This window comes from Psammomys obesus, unplaced genomic scaffold (assembly GCF_907164565.1).
Source record: "Psammomys obesus unplaced genomic scaffold, mPsaObe1.curated_primary_1811, whole genome shotgun sequence".
NCBI lineage: Eukaryota > Metazoa > Chordata > Mammalia > Rodentia > Muridae > Psammomys > Psammomys obesus.
The window spans coordinates 10,853,860-10,873,645 of NW_026586173.1; the positions used below are offsets into that span (position 1 = coordinate 10,853,860).

Consider the following 19,786-nt stretch of genomic DNA (forward strand, 5'->3'; position numbering starts at 1 on the left):
GTCACTCCTGAAAGCTTTGTGCCACTCTTGCAGCAGCACACCTTGCAGGCAGGTCACCATGGAAGATTAAAGGTTTGTAGCTGGGTCAGTATTTACTTTTCCCTCTTGGTAGTCTGCACGGTACCTTCCAGTCAGGAGGGATAAAGATTCTAGGCACCAGCTTGACCTCTCCATGTTCAGTGGGCTGTGTAAGTGTTGTCTTCAGAAATAGGGCCTTTCTGTCAGTTTGTGGAGAACAACCACTAGCATTGGTAATAGCCTGAATTGTGTGGGCGTTCTATTGGACCCCTTTGGCCAACAACTCAATTAGATGTAACTCATTCCTGGTACTGAAGGTTTTATTTGATGATGAAAGCTATTTAGACACATCTAGATGGCTTTATCTTCCTTATTTTGTGATTCCCTGGACCTTTCTTTCATATATGTATATATTTCAAGACATTTCTACTGTACTCCCTTCCTTACCCTCCTTTTCCTCTCTCTGCTCAATCCTTCCATCCTAGTCCTCCCTACCATTGCTATCTTTTTATCATTTTTATCTTTTTATCTTTTTTATCATTTTTATCCATTTTTATCTTTTTATCTTTTTATCCATTGCTATCTTTTCTATTTACCTATCCTAGGGAGACATCCTGCCCCATATGTTGCTCTGTACCTAACATCTGTGGTTAGGTATATTGCAGCCTGCTTGTTGAAGGCTTAACAGTTAATACACACACACACACACACACACACACACACACACACACACACACACACACACCAGATTTACCTTTTTGGGTCTGGGTTCCCTCACTTGGGATAAGTTTTTTTTTTTTTTTCTGTTTTATCCATTTACCTTCAAAGTTCATGGTTTTATTTTTTAACAGCTGAGTAATATTCCATGGTGTAAATGTACCATATTATTCTTATCCATTCGTTCATTAATGTATATGTAGGCTGTTTCCAATTTCTGGCTATTATGAAAAAACTAGCAATGTGTCTCTATAGAGTATGCCTAGGAATGATATAGTAGAGTAGGATCTTGAGGTAGATCAATTCCAATCTTCCTGAGGAACCATGACACTGATCTTGATAGTGGCTGTACAAGTTTGCAGTCCCACCAGCAACGGATGTGTGTTCCTCTTACTTTATATCCTCGCCTCCAGCATAAGCTGTCATTTGGTTTATTGATCTTGGAGATTCTGACTATAGTCAGATGAAATTTTAAAGAAATTTGATTTGTGTTTCCCTGGTGATTAAGGATAATGAAATTATTCAAAGGGGAATCTCAGTCTTTCTGTTTTATCTTTTCGAGATTTCTGTATTTCTGCATCTCATTTGTAATTGGGTTATTTGTTTTCATAATGTACAGTATTTTTTATTCTTTGTGTATTTCAGAAATTAGCCCTATATCAGATGTATAATTGACAAAAATCTCCTCCAATTTTATATCCTGCTGCTTTGTCTAAATTATGGTACCCTTTGCCATGCAGAAACTTCTGTTTCAGATCTTTAGTGTCTGTGCTATTGGTGTTTCGTTCAGAAAGTCTTCTCCTGTGCCAATCTGTTTAAATCTTTTCCCCACTTTCTCTTCTATGAAGTTGAGTATCTGGTTTTATTTTGAGGTCTTTGATTCATTTGGAGTTGTGTTTTGTGCTAGGTGATAAACATATATTTATAGAAGATATAAATATATCTTCTATATGCAGCCATCTAATTTGACCAACACTATTTGTTGAAGATGCTTTCTTTTTTTTCAGTGTGTATTTCTTGTTTCTTTGCTTAAAAAAAATCAGGTGCCCATAGGTGTGTAGATTTATTTTTCAGTATTTAATATAATTCCATTGATCGTTGTGTCTGTTTTCATGCTAATACCATACTATTTTATTATTATTATTATTGCTGTAGCTTTGTAGTACAACTTGAAATAGAAAATGGTAATACCTCCAGAAGTTCTTTTATTGTTCAGGATTGTTTTAGCTATCCTAGGCTTTTTGTGTTTTCATAAAACGTTTAAATTATTCTTTAATGTTCTTTGAAGAATTGTTTTGGAATTTCAGTGGGGATTGCAGTGAATCTGTAGATTATTTTTTATAAGATGGTCATTTTTACTATATTGATTCTACTGATCCATAAGCTAGATCTTTTCACCTTCTGATATCTTCAGTTTCTTTCTTCAAAGTGTTAAAGTTTTTTTACTATACAAACCTCACACTTCCTTGTCTAGAGTTACGCTGAGATATACACACACACACACACACACATATATATATTATTTAGGGCATTGTGAATGATGTTTCCTTTAGCTCTTTCTCAGTTTGTCATTTGTATATAGGAATGCTACTGAGTATTGTGTGTTATTTTTGCCTCCTGCTACCTTGTTGAAAACGCTTATTAGCTGTAAGATTTTCCTGATGGAATTTTTAGGGTCGTTATATATGCAATAATATCAATTGCAAGTAAAGATACTTTGGCTTCTTCCTTTCATGTTTGTATCCCCTTGATTTCCTTCAGTTGTCTTATCGATCTGACTAAAACTTCAGTATTATTTTGAATAAGTCTGAAGAAAGTTAACAACCTTGTCTTATTCCTGATTTTAATGGAAATGGTTTGAGTTTGTCCTCATTTAGTCTAATGTGGGCTTTCTGTAAATAACATTTATTATATTGATTTGTGTATCTTGTATGCCTATTCTCTGGGACTTTTATCATGAAGGGGTGTTAGATATTTGCCAAAGGCCTTTTCTACATTAATGAGAGGATCATATGGTTTATGTCCTTCAGTATGTTTATATGGTGGATGACATTTATCAGTTTACATGTATTGAGACATCTTTGCATCTCTCAGATGAAGCCTACTGTGATCATGGCAGATGAATTTTTGATGTTTTCTTAGATTCATTTTGCAAGTATTTTATTGCATCCATGTTAATAAGGGAATTTGGTCTGTAATTTTATTTTTTTGCTGGGTTTTCATGCAGTTTTGATATCAGGGTAAATGTGACCTCATAAAATGAAGTGGGCAATGTTCCTTCTGTTTTGATTTTTGTGGAATAAATGGATTAGTATTGGCATTAATTCTTATTTGAAAGTCTGGTAGAATTCTATGCTGAAGTTATCTGGATCTGTCCCCCCTGTTTTTAATTACTGCTTCTATTTAACTAGGGGTTATAGGTCCGTTTAACTTTTTTATCTGATCTTGATTTAACTTTGGTAGTTGGTATAGATGAAGAATATTATCCATTTTTATTTACATTTTTTACAACTTTTTGGAGTATAGGTTTTTAAAATACATCCTTGTGATTCTCTGTATTTCCAAGCTGTCTATTGACAGACAAACCACCTTTTCATATCTAATTTTGTTAATTTGGATCATCTTTTAGTTAATTTGGCTAAGGGTTGGTTTGTTCATCTTATTGATTTTTCTCAAAGAAACAACTAGTCTTTTTTTTTTATTGATTCTTTGTTTTTTTGTTATTGTTTCTATTTTATATATTGGAGCCCCAAGTTTCATTATTTTTTGGCTATTTCTTCTTTTTGTTCTAGAGCTTTCAGGTATGTTACAGCAATTTTTTTTTATAAAATGTGGTTGTTTCCCAGTTTCTCTCTTAACCCAGATATCATACAAATAATCAAGCTTCTATTATGTTATTTAAACAAGCTTCACAACACAAGAACTGAGCAGTTATTACTCTATTCTTAACCCTCTAAGTTAATATAGTTTCCTTCCAGCATATATCCCAGGGATACTTGCACTTTGTAGCTTCCTGCTGCAGCTCCTTCTCTCCATGTCTCTTAGACCTCTTCCCTGGCTCAATCCTTCATTCTTCCTCTACTTTCTCCTCCCCTGGCTGGCAGGAAGTCCAGCCCTGTTCTCTCCCCTGCTCAGTGACTGACTGAAAGCTGCGTTATTGGTATATCAGGGGACAATTAGGGGCAGTGTTTACACAACACTGGGACAGGAGATTCTCAGAACAAGGATTATAACCAGATATGGAGGGTACAGAAATCAGCATTTGAATTTCACAATAAGCTTATGCCTACAGAGACATGCTGTTTTGTTGCTAATATGAGCTCTCTCCAATTTTTTTGTAGGCACTTAGTGAACTTGCCTCCTAAAACCATCCTAAATGTGTCTCATAAGTTTAGATATCATGTATTTTTATTTTCATTCAACTCTGAAAAGTTTTTAATTTCTTAATATCTGTCTTGACCCATTTTCATTCAGTAGTGAGTTAAGTTTTCATGAATTTGTAAGCTTTCTGCTGTTTTTGTTCATATCCAGCTTCATTCTGTGGGACTTGGATGGAAAGGTATTTAAAGTATGTGGTGAGTTTTGAAGAAAGTTCTGTGAGGTTCTGGGAAGAAAAAAAATATTATATTTCTGTTTGGGTAGACTGTTTTATAACTATCTTCTAGGTACATTTTGTTCATGACATCAGTTATCTTTATTATTTTCTGTCTACTATTCATCTGGATGACATGTCTATTAACAGAACAGGATACTGAAATCACTATCACTGTGTGAGGTTTTATATGTGATTTATGATGTAGCTGTACTTCTTTTATGATTCTGGGTGTCCTTGTGTTTGATGCATAGATATTTAGAGTTGCAATAGTCTCTTAGTAGATATTTTATTTGGTGAGTATGTAGTATCCTTCCCTGTCTTGTCAGATTAAAATCTATTTTATCAGACATTAAAATGGCTATACCAGCTTGCTTCTGAGGTTCATTTGCTTTGAATATCTTTTCCCATGCTTTTACTCTGAAGTGATGACTATCCTTTCTTTTAAGGTATGTTTCTTGAATGAAACAGAAGACAGATACTGTTTTCAAATTCAGTATTTTAGTCTGTGTCTTTTTCTTGAGACTATTGATATTAAGAGTTATCAATGAGCCATGTTTGTTCGTCCCTGATATTTTGTTGTTATCGTGTGAGATTCTCCCCCCCACATACACACTTTTGATTTGTGGTAATGAGATTATTTATTTCTTATGTTTCTTTGGGTGTGGTTTATCTCTTCAAGTAGAAGTTTCCTTCTAGCTCGTTCTGTAGAACTGGATTTGAAGACAGATGCTGCTTAAGTTTTATATTGTCATGAAATGTTTTCTTTCTCTAAATGTGATTGATAGTTCTGCTTGGTACAGTCGTCTGGGCTAGCATCTGTGGTCTCTTAGAATTTGTGAAACATCTGTCCAGGAAATTCTGGCTTTCAGAGTGGATAGTGAAAAGTAATGTGTTATTCTAATAGGTCTACCTTTATATGTGAATAGGTCTTTTTCCCTTGAAGCTTTTAATATTCTTTCTTTGTTCTGTACATTTAATGCTTTGATTATTATGTACTCTGTGGAATTTCTTTTCCAATCTAGTCTTTTTGTTGTTTTGTATGTTTTTTGTACCTTGATAGGTGCCTCCTTCTTTGGATTAGGGGAATTTTCTTCTATAATTTTGTAGTGAAATACATTCTGTGACTCTGACTTGGCTTCCTTCTTCTTCTACTATTCCTATTATTTTTAAATTTGGTCTTTGATAGTGTTCCAGAATTTGTGGAAGTTTTTGTGCCTGGGTTGTTTTAGATTTAACATTTCTTTAATCAAGGCATACATTTATTCTCTTGTCTTCAATGCTTGATATTCTCTCTTCTCTTGTATTTTTTGGTGTGGCTTACATCTGAGTTTTTTGTTTTACTTACTAAATTTCTTATTTTCAGTTTTGGTGGTGTTTAGTGATTTCATATCTGCTTGTTTCTTTATTGATTTCATGTATTGAACTGTTTTCTTCATTTTATATCATTATGTGTATGTGCTGTCGTTATTGGATTTATTCAGATCTTTTTTAAAAAAAAGTCCTTGATCATTGTCATAGTAGCTATTGTGAAGTCCTTGTTTTGTGCTTCAGCTATGTTGCATTTCTGAGGCCTACTATAGTAGGACTCTTGGGTTCTGTTTAGGATATATTGTCCTGGCTGTTACTGAACGTGTTTCTGTACAGGTAGCTAGGTATCTGGGCTTGCTGGGATTATATTTCTAGGTGTTGACATCTGGTCTTATCTTTGTTGGGTGAGTGTTCTATTCCTTTGTTTCTGTTGCCCTTTCTGAATTTTAGAAGAGAGTGGTGGCTGTGAGCTACTTAGCAGGATGTGCTTCTGGGTTCCTTCAAGTTTGGCCAACTGAGAGTTCTAGTTAGAATGAGTTTCTAGGTATTGGGAGCTGACACAAGAGAATGAGGATGGGCCAGAATGGGGATTTGATGGATCTGCCAAGAATATCTGCAGAGTCCCCAGGGAATAGAGGAAAGCAGAAAGATAGGCCTCTTTCAGGCTGTCTGCTACAGGGCTGGAGATGAGAGTGGGGGGTTGGAAATGGAGAACAACAACAAGAGTAAGTTCAGCTACCTGATTTGCAGTTTAGTGTGGCCAGCCTGTTGCCAGGAAGTTTTTAGATTGCCTTGGATGTTGATGGGGTGACAGGAGAGAAGGCTGAAGGAGATCTTTGGAGTCCTCTGAGAATGGGAACAAAAAGCAAGAGGAGGCCACAGGAGGTATTCTACTACAAGGCTTGAGAAAAGACTGGGAATTAGAATTGAAGGACAGAATGGGAGTGGAGATAGCCTACTTCATCCGCAGGCTGTCTTGGCCTGTGAGTTTTTAAATTCCTTACCCATTTTGTAATTAATATACTATTGACCTACTCTTGGGTATGAGATAACCAGGCCAAATGCAATCTGCCCATGGCCATCACCACCAAAGAAAAGTGACTCTCTTTTCTCCAGCTGCCATCAACTGTGAGTAGTTCCTTGCCTAGGAATGCCCCTCCCACAGACTGAAATTTTTGTATGGCTTCCTTTCAAACTTGTGCAGGTAATTAGACCTCCTTTGAGTTCATGTGTGTAACAGCCACGTCACATATAGAACAGTGTTCCACAGCACTCCTCATCATTTTCCAGCTCCTACTTGCTTTTCATCTCCTCTTCAGAGTTGAGCGATGGTGGATGACCACTGTGGTTTTGTAATATGTGCTGAAATTGGGAAATGTAGTGTCTGCATATGACTGATTTAGTTATGTTCGTTCATTGTAGTTTCATAGATAGAATTGCTTATTCCTCTTTATTCAAAAATGCATTGTGTTTTTTTCCTTTTAAATTTAATTTTCTTTAAAATGTAATTTTCTTTAAAAATTATTTATTGTTTTATTAATTACAGTTTATTCACTTTGTATCCCCCCTGTAGCCCTCTCCCTCTTCCCCTCCCAATCTCACCCTCCCTCCCCCTTCTCCACACATGTCCCTTCCCAAGTCCACGGATGGGGGAGGTCCTCCTCCCCTTCCTTCTGATCCTAGTCTATCAGGCCTCATCAGAAGTGGCTACATTGTCTTCCTCTGTGGCCTGGTAAGGCTGTTCTCCCCTCAGGGGGAGGTGATCAAAGAGCAGGCCAATCAGTTCATGTCAGAGACAGTCCCTGTTCCCATTAGTAGGAAACCTACATGGGCACTGAGCTGCCATGGGCTACATCTGTGCAGGGGTTCTAGGTTATCTCCATGAATAGTCTTTGATTAGAGTATCAGTCTTAGAAAGGACCCCTGTGCCCAGATTTTTTTTCTCTCTCCTTGTGGAACTCCTGTCCACTCCAGATCTTCTTATCTCTCCCTTCTTTCATAAGATTCCCTACACTCTGCCCAAAGTTTGGCTAAGAGTCTCAGCCTCTGCTTTGATACCCTGCAGGGTAGAGTCTTTCAGAGTCCCTCTGTGGTAGGATTCTGTCCTGTTCCCTGATTTCTCCCTCTTCTGATGTCCATCCCGTTTGCCTTTCTGAGCGAGGATTGAGCATCTTACCCAGGGTCGTCCTCCTTGTTTAGCTTCTCTAGGTGAACAGATTTTAGTATGATTATCCTATATTATATTTCTAATCTACACTTATAAGTGAGTATATACCATGTGTGTCTTTCTGCTTTTCGTTTTCATTTTTTCACTATAAATATATTTAACCTTCTATTTTCTTAGTCTAGTTAAAGGTTGATTTTTATCTTTTAGAAATTAACTTTTAGTTTTCTTGTTTTAATTTCGATTAGATGTTTTATTTTTTGTTTTAGTATTTATTATTTATTTTATTTTTCTAATATTGTGTTGTACATTGTTTGTTTGTAAATTGTTAAATATTGATATAGAGAGAAGGAAAATAGGAGGGGCCAATCTAAGGCTTTCATAAAAATCAACTCTTTTTAAAAATATTTATTTTTTATAGTTCATTTTATATTCCAATTGTAGCCCCCCTCCCTCAACTCCTGCCAGTCCCACCCTTCCTCCCTCTTTTCCCCTCCCCCCTTCCCCTAGTCCACTGAAAGGGGGAATTCTTCTCTGTTATTTGCTTCTAGCTTATCAAGTGCCCCGACCCGCAGGACCTAGTTATTCGTGGGGGCAAAGGGGGTCGTACCTGTAGAAGATGAAGGGGAGAGAGAAACGAGCACAAGTAGACGAATGCCTTTCAAGTGCTAACTTTATTGTGCAGTAGTTTTATTTTTATAGGGCAGTTCTGGCAGGGAGGGGGGGTTTCGAGGAGGAGGAAATAATAGTGGAAAATTACTAAGACTATTGTAAGAAGTCACTTGATTCATGTGATTGTTACAGTGGAGGCTCACAAGGTTATACGGTCACTAAAAACAACGTCTGTGGTTTCTGACATCTGTTGTTTGTCCGGCAGGGCTGTTAACCGAAAGGTATGATTCACAGACATCTGTTGTTTGTCCGGCAGGATATGACAGATCAGAGTCTGGGGGCTTTGTCGGCTCCCGACAATCAAGTCTCATCAGGACTGCCTGGATCCTTTTCCCCTGTGGCCTGGCAAGGCTGCATCACCAGAGACAAGTGTTCAAAGAGCAGGCAATTGAGTTCATAACAGAGGCAGCTCCTGCTCCCCTTACTCAGGAGCCTATTTGGAGACTGAGATGCCTATGGGCTACATCTGAGCAGGTGTTCTAGGTTCTCTCCAGGAATGGTCCTTGTTTAGTGCATCAGTCTGTTCAGGACCCCCTGTACAGATGTTTTAGCTTTGTTGGTCTCTTTGTGGGGTTCCTGTCCTTTTCATGTCCTTCTATTCCCCCACCCCATAAGACTCCCTGTGCTCTGCTCAAAGTTTGGCTGTAAGTCTCACCATCTACTTTGATACCCTTTTAGGTGGAACCTTTCAGAGGATCCTCTATAGTAGGCTCCCATTCTGTTCCCTCTCTTCCACCACTTCCAGTATCTATCCTGTTTGCCATTCTAAATGAAATTTAAGCTTCTTCCCTAAGGTCCCCCTTGTTGTTTAGCTTCTTTTCTTTAGGTTTGTAGATTATAGTATGGTTATCCTATAGTGTATGGCTAATATCTGCTTATAAGTGAGTATATTACATGTGTGTCGTTCTGTTTCTGGTTACCTCACCCAGGATGATATTTTCTAGTTCCATCCATTTGCCTGATACTCAGCTATTAAAAAAAAAGGAAATCATGAGATTTGCAGGCAAAAAAAGCAACTCTTGAGGATCAGCAGGAGTCCCATGAGAACTAGTGTATGCCTACAATGACCTGATACCTCTCTCTGTTGATTACTTTTCTTCCTGCTGTGTTAAAACAAAACACAACCCAAGACAAACAAAAAATATCTTAGAGAAGCAATGTAAGGCAGAAAGGCTTTCTTTTGGCTTACAGTTTGAGGGACTAGTGTGTGTAGAAGCAGAGAGAGGTTGGCAGCAGAACAAGCATTGCATCTGGAATCAGGAGACTACACACAGGAAGTGGGACCATCCCTGGAAAACTCCTAAACTCACCACTATTAATTTATTTCCTCTAGTAAGGCTTCAAAGTCTAAAGGTTCTGCACTCTTCCAAAATATCACTAGTGGCAATAGAATGGGTATTTAAACACATGAGCTTATGGGGGACATTTCACATTCAAACAACAACATCCTACCCCTGCTTACCTTCCAGAGCTCATGGAGTTTCATAGTTCAAAGTTTATCCAACTACACATCTCTTTGTAGATTTTAGTAGTCCGAACAATAAAGTGCAAGTGCAAAATGTCACCTGAGACTTAGGCAACTTCTTTACAAGTTACATGTGTCCAATAGAAACTGTCACAGAATAAAAAGCCCCATTAAAAGCTGAGGAGTGGGATCATAACAAAGACTTAGCCAAAGCCGGACAGAAATATCAAGCCCTGAAGTTCTGTGTGTGGCAGGTGGTGCTCATTACGGAACCCTTTGGGTCCCAAAGATTATGAGTAGCTCTAAAGCTCTACTTTTGATAGCACACATATGCTCTCTCTTGTCCCAACTCCAATTCATGCCTGCATTTCCTCAGCAGATTTCTTTTGATGCTAGCATCTCTGACATTCCATGGTGTCCATTGCAATTTAGGCTTACCTTTGTGTTCTAACGCATTGATCTCCCAAGACATTCTTGAGGAGTCTTTAATCCTTCCACCCATTTCCCGGCTTCAGCAGATTTCAGGAACCTTGGTATAGCCTTCATATGTCTTTAAATTGAATCTTCCATTCCTGTAAAACCAATACCAGGTGAATGAACCTAAAAAGTCCTATTGCAGCTCAGAGTCTAGCCTTCGCCCGGTACCATAGTTCTGGTGGGGTCTCTGAGTTGAACCTGAGAAAAAAACTTCCTGAGGTGGTTGTTCTTAATCATTCCACATTTAGATACACTCTCAGAATAGTCCCCTATCAAATGAATTTTTAAATTTTTATTATATTTACTATATATTAGTTATTTATTGTATATTGTGTTGCATGGGCAGCTGTGTGTGTGTGCGTGTGTGGGTTTGTGTGTACCATGATATGCTTGTGGAGGTTACAGGACAACTTAAAATAATTGGTTCCTTATTCCTACCATGTTTGTCTTGGAAATAAATCCCTCAAAGTCTCAGGATGTGGACAAAAACACTCAGATTCTAGGCCAGAATATGAGCAGCCTCCGTTCTTGTTCTCAGCAGTCTTTGTTCCTTTCTGGAACTTAATGATCCAGGCTGATGTTGGCATTTCTTTCAGTTTTCCTCTTTTCCCAAATTTCCATCAGTGTCAGCTGATTAAGTTCTGTCTGTAGCATTCATTGGCTTTCCTAGTGTGAAATTCCTATGTTCTCCACATTTCTCCTGTCTAGTTGCAAAGGCCTAAGAATCACATGATTAGGCTTGTCACATCAGGAGTGCCATTTTGTTGTTGTTGTTGTTCTGTTTTGTTCTTTTTTATTTTGTTTTTGTAGCAATTCTCCATTCTACTTTTCTCATTGCTGTGACAAAACAAACATGGCTAAAATCAAATTAAAGGAGTATGTTTTATTTCAGCTTACATTGAGTTCAGGCAGCAGATAAGGGAGACAGGTGATCATATTGCACTACAGTCAAGGAGGATAGGATAGACGGGAAGAAGTGAGGGGTTAGGAACTCTCCCAGCCCACCCCCACTTCTCCCAGTGAATCCACACCCCTCCTATAACTGTTCCTCCCATTGAAGACTAAGTGATCCAACACCATGAGCCCATAGGAGATATTTCATATCCAAACCAAAGCACTCCCACCACCTTCCACCTCCCACAGGTTCCCTAGCACTTAACACCATCCCACAGAAGGCACCATTATTCACTGATGCTGTGTAGATAATCTCCATACCCAAACCTGGCAGCCACAGAGCTAGAGTACACTGCAACTGAGAACAATGCCAGTGCTTTGGCTGTGGGAATCTGCTTGATTCACACCACAAGTATTACAGGACATCTTACTCACACAAGCTCATCTCCCATGTGATGCTAAGAGGATCTGAAGGTTTTTTTTTTTTTTTTTTTCTGCCAAGACAGGGTTTCTTTGTGTAGCTTAGCTGTCCTGGACTTGCTTTGTAGACCAGGCTGACCTGGAACTCATAGCCATCCGCCTGCTTCTACCTCCCTGAGTACTGGGATTAAAGGCATACACCACCACACCTGGCTATGAAAACTTCATTTTTTGGAAGTTCCAGAAGCTATTCTGATTGAAGAAGTCTCAAACCATTTTAATTAAGTCACTAGACATTTTATATTTCATATTTTCTGGTTTATTTGCTCTTTATTGTTTCTTGTATTTAATTCTTCCTCCTGGAGTCATAGAATACATGTTACAATGGACATGACATGTATTCTGTGATTCCAAGAGGAAGAGTTAAATACAAGAAACAATAAGAAAGAACTTAGAAATGGCATAATTTCTTAATGTTTTCTTTTTTCTTTATGGTTTTTGAAATAGGGTCTCACTGTGTAGTTCTGGCTGACCTGGAACTCACTATGTAGACCAGGCAAGGTTCAGTCTCGTAAGAGATCTACTCCCTTCTGCCTTCCAATAACTGGGATTAAAGGAAGCATCATCAGGCCCAGACTGGGTGTTTTTTTTTTTATGTGAAAAATGTAGTTTGTCTTTTCACATGGTTGATAAATTGTTTATTGATGAGTTTTAGTAATCATTTTGTTTTGTTTCTGTTTTTGGTTGTTGTTTTTGTTTTTGTTTTGTTTTGTTTTTTGACATAGTCTCACTATGTAGCCCTGGCTGGCCTGGAACTCTCAGATATCTTCCTGTTTTATTCTCAGAAATGCTGTGATTAAAGGCATTTTCCACTACTCCCAGTTTTATTTAATAATTCATACATTCTGCTTCTTTTCTATTATTGAATATTATAACAAAAACTATATAGCTTTTCTTTCAATAAATTTACTATGTAAGCTTTGTTTGTATGTAAATGTGCAGTGACTGTTGGTAGCTCACTGGCTCTTTTAGGATGAAAATCCTCATACTTCTCCAACTCAGGAAACTGATGCTGTCTTATTCATTTTGTATTCTTTTGTACGAGCTGGCCTTTCTGGAAGGCCTAGTGCTGTTTTAATCACCTTATCTCTCCCCCAACCCTTGTGTTCTTAGACAATTCTGTGTCTGAATTTCCCAACTTTCCAAACATCAGCTGTGTAAATTCTAATTTTCAACCTGAGTTTATAATTTTTACATTGGGTAAACATCTTTATTCCAGAATTTTGAAAAGCTTCTTTCCATTGTAGCTCATTTAATTATGTAGAAGGGTTACCCTCTCAAAGGTTTCTGAGGAAAAATGTTAACAGCCGCCTTTAACACTGGCTTACATTTACCGAATTAGTGTTTCCAAGGAGGTCTCTCTGTAATTCCTTTTCATGTTACTTGTATTTTGTTTGTTCATATAATAAATTGGCTACCAGGTTTATGCACACCAGTTGGGTGGTCCCTGGTGAATATAAAATAATTCCATAGCTGTCAGGTCCTTTACTCCATGCAGGATTGTTTTGTGATTGGAAGAGCTCAGGATGCAGGGATGCTTCATTCCCTGGCTGCATAGGTGGGAAAACCTGTACAGGGGAATCAGAGAAACTCAATACCTCTACTACCTTCTGACAGACCTTCTATGGCCACTTTTTAATATCCGCACTTGTGGATTTCTTCCAATCACAATCTAACTTCTCTCTCCTAGAATGCTCCTTTCTGTAAAGCCATTTGTAAAGCACGGTCTTTTCTGCAGAAAAATAATATAGGTATTTTTATTCATGTATCAGATTACTATAAAATCCTTGAACATAAAAATTATTTATATACTATTCATAGTATATTAACTATGTAGTATTTAGAACACTATAATTTACTGTAGGTATTCAGTAAATTGGAATTGCTTGTCAAGAAGTAAAATATTTATATGCCTTAGAGATATTTACCAAGTTATGTATAAAATATTCATGTAGTTTATAACTGCAAAAAACTAAAAACAAGTCAAATGTCAAATATAGTCATTGAAATCACTTTATTTATAGTAGATAGCTTACATATTTAAGCAGAAGTATGTCATTCCAGAGGCACAGTCTCTAGGGATTAATAATATTTTAACTTAATAAAAAAATCAGCTGTTTCATATACCATATGTAGAATGAAGGTGAATTATGCCTTTGAAACTCTGTAATCTTACTGGTGTATATAGAGTTTTAAATTTTGTACTTCACAGTTTAGGAAGAATCAAGAATTTAAAATCCAAGAAGAACATAAATGATTTGTTCTTATGTAACAATATTGTGATGGACATTCAGTAAATAGATCATTTTTATTTTCTTCCAGAAAACAGCTCCTTGAAAACGGTGAGGTAAAAGCTCTCATTCTTGGTAGACTTATGTGTTAAATCTACTTGAAGGATAATTCATGAAGGTGTAACCTTCCTGTAGCTTGACTTTGGGGCAGTGGTAATCATTTAAGCTGATCCTTCTTTTTCAGTCCAAGCTCACAATTGAATGCTAATAAGAATTTGGAAGCCAACTCAGAAAATTCAGAAAAAAAAAAAATACCAGAAGTAACCTACTTACTTTTTGTTGTGTTTCTATAGCATCCTTCTCACACCTCCTATACCATATAGTAGAGATACATGGGTTTTTATTTTATTTATTTAGTTAGTATACAGACTATTATTTCATGCATACACAAGTATGTATCCTAAAACCCCCTTCATTCCATTAGAGAATCTTTAAATAATATGTTTTGATGGCCACATGTCTTTTATTTGTTCTTTTATATTGGTCATCAAATTTTATATTCAAGGGGTTAAAATATCCTCCAGTGTGTTTTGACTATTCCCTCAGTAAAGTGTAAGTCAAAGTAATTGGCTGTTCTCTGGGATCTTGGTGGTTCAGAATTACAGAAATTGATCATTTTAATATTGAAGTTTTTTTTTTCTCATTTTATTCTAAAATGCAGGCTGACTAATTGCCTTTTGATAAATGAAAATACTACATATCTGGAATTTAGTTTAATATCGGTGAATTCAGATATATAAATACTTAGCTGTCATTTACTTTTGGGTGTACCAGTTAAAGTTTGTTTCATAATATCTCAATTAGGAAGATTTTATTTGAAATCTTTTCCCTGTAGGACTCAGCTTTGTTAAGCTAGGGCAGAGTATGGATTACTACAAATGCTTAGACAATTACACTTGGAAAGCAGTATGGCTTATTGCTGAGATGACTTCTCTTAACCGAAACACACGTTCATATATGAAGCTTTTTGCATTTTGTTTTCCTTCCTTCCTCCCTTTTGTGTTCAAATCCTTTCCCAGATGTCATGTTTTTAGTGAGGCTGACTGTGTTGACCTTCCTTATGACAGTGTCTCCACTGGGGCCTTTCACAACCTCTGTGCTGCCCGACTCTTTCTCCACCTCCATCTTCTAGCCCATTGTCCTCATTACTGTCTAACCTATTGCAGCTTATCTGTTCAGTGACTTTCTAACCAGATGTGCTCAGGTGTGAGCCTGAGGGGAACAAAATTACTTGGGCTTCTAGCTGAATTGCTCAGTCTAATTCCAGGGAGAGAGGATTATATTATTAAATCTTAGTTGAATGGACAGATGCATGCATTAACAGGTTTAATGTTTGCCTTGAGAGCTCTGTCTTCCTGTCTAAGAAGATTTAAGACATTTTATTTTTTTTATCTATTAATTTAAAAATGTATAAAGTGCAAAGGTCACTGTTTTGTGTTTTGCAGTTGATTTTTCACACCTTGCAGTTGCTGGCATTCACAGCTCTTGCCATTTTAATCATGCGGTTGAAGCTGTTTTTGACACCCCACATGTGTGTTATGGCTTCCTTGATCTGCTCTCGACGGGTAAGCCACCTGAGTATTACTGTGACAAGTAAAGTGACTGCCTCAGAGCTGCTGCGGCCTTGCTGTGGAACCCAAAGTACGAAAGCCTGGTGTGCTTTAAGGGAACTCTGTTCGAAGATGTTAAATGTTAGCTGATGATTCACCGTTAGCAGGAAAATTGCTAGGAAAAATGCCGATAGACTCTGGGTGATGTTTCTGCAGTGAGTGCTTGGGCATTCCTCCCCCGCTGTTATCATCTTGTCTAAAAAAACAGCTCTTTAGCATTTAAGTCCCTGCAGGTGTCTCAGGACCATGTGTTGCCCCTCCCCTCACCTCCTTAGCATCACATTTCCAGTGCTGAGGAGATCCAGAGTGTTTCCTCTTGGATAAGAGAATACCTAAACAAACAAACAAAAACAACAACAACAACAACAAAAAACAGTCCATTCTGGCATTCCTTACTATAGTTAATAGATATATAACTAGCTAGCTAGCTAGCTTCATAAACTAGACAGACATTCAGTACATCCAGAATCGCCTTGTTCAGTTTTGACAATTTAGCAGCAATTTTCCTGAGAGGAACATACGTGTCAGTGCTAGTTGGGTTTCCTCTGGTTATTCAAGTCCTCAAGTCCCAGCCAAATGTTAAAAGATATTTAACATCTTAGCATATTTAGCATAGTTAGATACTTAGCATATTTGAAGTTGTAGTTCACTAATCCTATTGTCTGGCTGCAGGTCAGTCCTGGAAAGACACCCAATTCTTTCAAAAACACAGAAAATTTATTTATAACCAGGTCTAGTAACTCCAGCATTGGGCTGTTTGCAAGCAGCAGATGAGCATTCCGTGTTTGTGTACTGAGATCAAGGGTTTCGATTCAGTGGGAAGGTGAGAATGTACTTTTGATCCGATAGTACTCTTCATATAAGAAATATAAATAAATGGTTTTTGTATTTCAGCTCTTTGGCTGGCTTTTTTGCAGAGTTCATTTTGAGAATGTTGTCTTCGGTATTCTGACAATGATGTCAATACAAGGTTGGGCAAACCTCCATAACCAGTGGAGCATTATGGGAGAGTTTACTAACTTGCCTCAGGAAGAGCTCATACACTGGATCAGATACAACACCAGGCCAGGTGAGCTGTCATACATATATAACAATAAAGTACATTTATGTGTTTGTCATACAGAACTAAGCATTCCATCTGCATGTTTATGTGTGTGTGTGTGTGTATATATATATGTGTGTGTGTGTATAAATATATACACACATATATGCATTTATGTGTGTATATACACACACAAATATGTGTGTGTGTGTGTATATATATATATGCATTTGTGTGTGAATGTCTTTCTGTATGTATGTGTGTGAGAAGCAAGTGTTTGAGTGTGTACACAATCCTGACTTACAGTAATTTTCCTTTCAATTGTTTTACTTTACAATGGTCTTAGAGTAATACACATTCAGTAGAAATTATACTTCAATATTGAGTTGTGATCTTTTATCAGATCTAGCCATGCTACTCTCTTAGGATGCTGGAAGTTCCAGGATGCCACTCCATCTCTAAAACATGAAATTGACACTCTGCACTGTTCTATGTCCTTAGTATTTATTGACATGTTTTTGTGAAGTCGTATTTAGAATGCTTAATTAAATTTTGAAAAAAAAATAGTCATTTCAGTAGAACTAAATAAAACGGCATATGTTTGTGGCCAATTTTTATGAATAAAAATGATCTTAACAATTATACAAACATTATATTAAAATGTCAACAGTTAAGCTTTTGGTCTTTGACTTTGAGAAACAATAAAGATGTAAACGACAACTAACCAACTTAATCACTAAGATTCCAAAACCCTTTATTTTCTTTGTGTATATGTGCATCACATGCATTCAGGAGCCTGCCTAGGTCAGACTAGATATCTAATACCCTGGAACTAGAGATGTTCCGAGCATCCACGTGAGTACTAGGAACTAATCCAGACTCCTCTGGAGAGAAGTAGGTGCTCTTAGCCACTGAGCTGTGTCTTAGTCCACAAAGTTGAAATACTGAAGGACAACATTTTCTTCTAACAAATCCACATGATTATAAATCATAAAAATCATTTGAAAAATATACTATGACATCAGCCTTTTACATGGTTCATAGTAAGACAGTCTAGTTTCTAGTTTCCTGCCTGTAGTACTAGTCTTTAGAGGGTACCAGGAAGCTTTGGCGAAGTAGTTAGGGTGAATTTGGAAATATTTCAACTGTATAGCCTTGTCAGGTTACTTAACTTTGCTGTATTTCTGAACATATTTATCTACACAGTAAGAAGACCACAAAATTCAATGAGTTGTCCTACAAACCATGTCACTGGATATTAAAAAACGTGCATGAAGTGAGTGAGATAGCTCAGTAGGTAAAGTCACTTGCTGCCAAACCTGAGGACTTGATTTAAAGTCCTAGGCTTCATATGATAGCATAAAATAAATTTGCAGCGGTTGTTTTTCTAACTTTACATGTGCTCCACAAAGTACATGGGTGTGTTCATACATGCACAGCACACAAACACAAACACATAGACACTCCAAATAAATACCTAAATCAAAAAAAAATATTTGGAGTATTATGCATAGCTTCTAGCACCAGTGAAGAAAAGCTTAAATATAACAGAAGACAAAGAATAAAATATTTATACTAGGAGCCATTATGTGAGGGCACACTGAACTTTTTCTTTTCTTTGAAATGTTTTATTAATAAATGTTTTGATACCCTGCTGGGTAGAGTCTTTCTTTTTTTTTTTTAATTTTATTTTTCTTTTTAGTTACATTTTGTTAACTCTGTGTCCCAGCTGTATCCCGCTCCCTCATTCCCTCCCCAACCCCACACTCCCTCCCTGGTCTCCTTCCTGCCCCTTTCCAAGTCCCCTGATAGGGGAGGACCTCTTCCCCTTTCATCTGGCCCTGTTTTATCAGGTATCTTCAGGGCTGGCTGCAAAGTCCTCCTCTGTGGCCTAACAGACTGCTCCTCCCCTGGAGGGGGTGTGTCAAACAGCCTGCCCTTGAGATCCTGTTAGAAATAGTCCGTGTTCCCCTTACTTTGGAAAACTACTTGGTTACTGAGCTACCACAGGCCACATCCGAGCAGAAGTTCTAGGTTATATCCATAGATGGTCCTTGGTTGAGTGTCAGTCTCAGAAAAGACCCTGTGCCCAGATATATTTGGTCCTTGTCGAGCTCCTATCCTTTCCATATTATACTAACTTCCCTTCTTTCATATGATTCCTTGCACTCTGCCGAGGGTTTGGTTATGAGTCTTAGTGTCTGCTTTGAAACACTGCTAGGTAGAGTCTTTCAGATGCCTTTTGTGGTAGACTCCTGTCATAAGTTCAATGCACATCCCATTTGTCTTTCTAAATGAGGATTAATCACCTTCGCCTGTGTCCACTTTCTTGATTATCTTCTTTAGGTGTGTAGATTTCATTATGTTTATCATGTCTTGTAGGGCTATATAAGCGAGTATATACCAAGTTTGTCTTTCTCCTTCTGGGATACTTCACTCAGAATGATCTTTTCTAGATCCCACCACTTGCCTGCAAATTTCATGATTTCCTCCTTTTTGATTGCTGAGTAGTATTCCATTGTGTCAGATGTCCATCAATGGAGGAATGGATACAGAAATTGTGGGTAGAGTCTTTCAAAGGCCCTCTCTGATAGGCTCCTGTCCTGTTCCCTGTTTTCTCCCTCTTCCAATGTCCATCCCGTTTGCCTTTCTGAATGAAGATTGAGGTTCTTACGCAGCGTTCTCCTTCGTGATTAGCTTTCTTAGGTGTACAGATTTTAGTATCATTATCCTATATTACATGTCTAATATCCACTTATAAGTGAATATATACCATGTGTGTCTTTTTGCTTCTGGGATACCACACTCAAGATGAGCTATTCTAGATCCCACCATTTGCCTGCAAAATTCATGATTTTCTGTCAAAATATATGCTGAGACTCATAGCCAAACTTTGGGCAGAGTGCAGGGAATCTTATGAAAGAAGGAGGAAATATAAAGACCTGGAGGAGACAGGAGCTTCACAAGGAGAGAAACAGAACCAAAAAATATGGGCAAGGGGTCTTTTGTGAGACTGATATTTCAACCAAGGACCATTCATGGAGATAACCTAG

At 37.6% G+C, this 19,786-nt stretch overlaps 1 protein-coding gene across 1 annotated transcript in view; it reads left to right on the forward strand.

The window, feature by feature from the left end:
• The window catches only part of Dpy19l2 (dpy-19 like 2), a 130,319-nt gene that overhangs the window by 98,730 nt on the left and 11,803 nt on the right, over positions 1-19,786 (forward strand). The window contains exons 17-19 of the mRNA XM_055601418.1: positions 14,113-14,137; positions 15,527-15,646; positions 16,586-16,760. Of these exons, the coding sequence (XP_055457393.1) occupies positions 14,113-14,137; positions 15,527-15,646; positions 16,586-16,760 (320 nt within the window). The remainder of the gene's footprint in view (positions 1-14,112; positions 14,138-15,526; positions 15,647-16,585; positions 16,761-19,786) is intronic.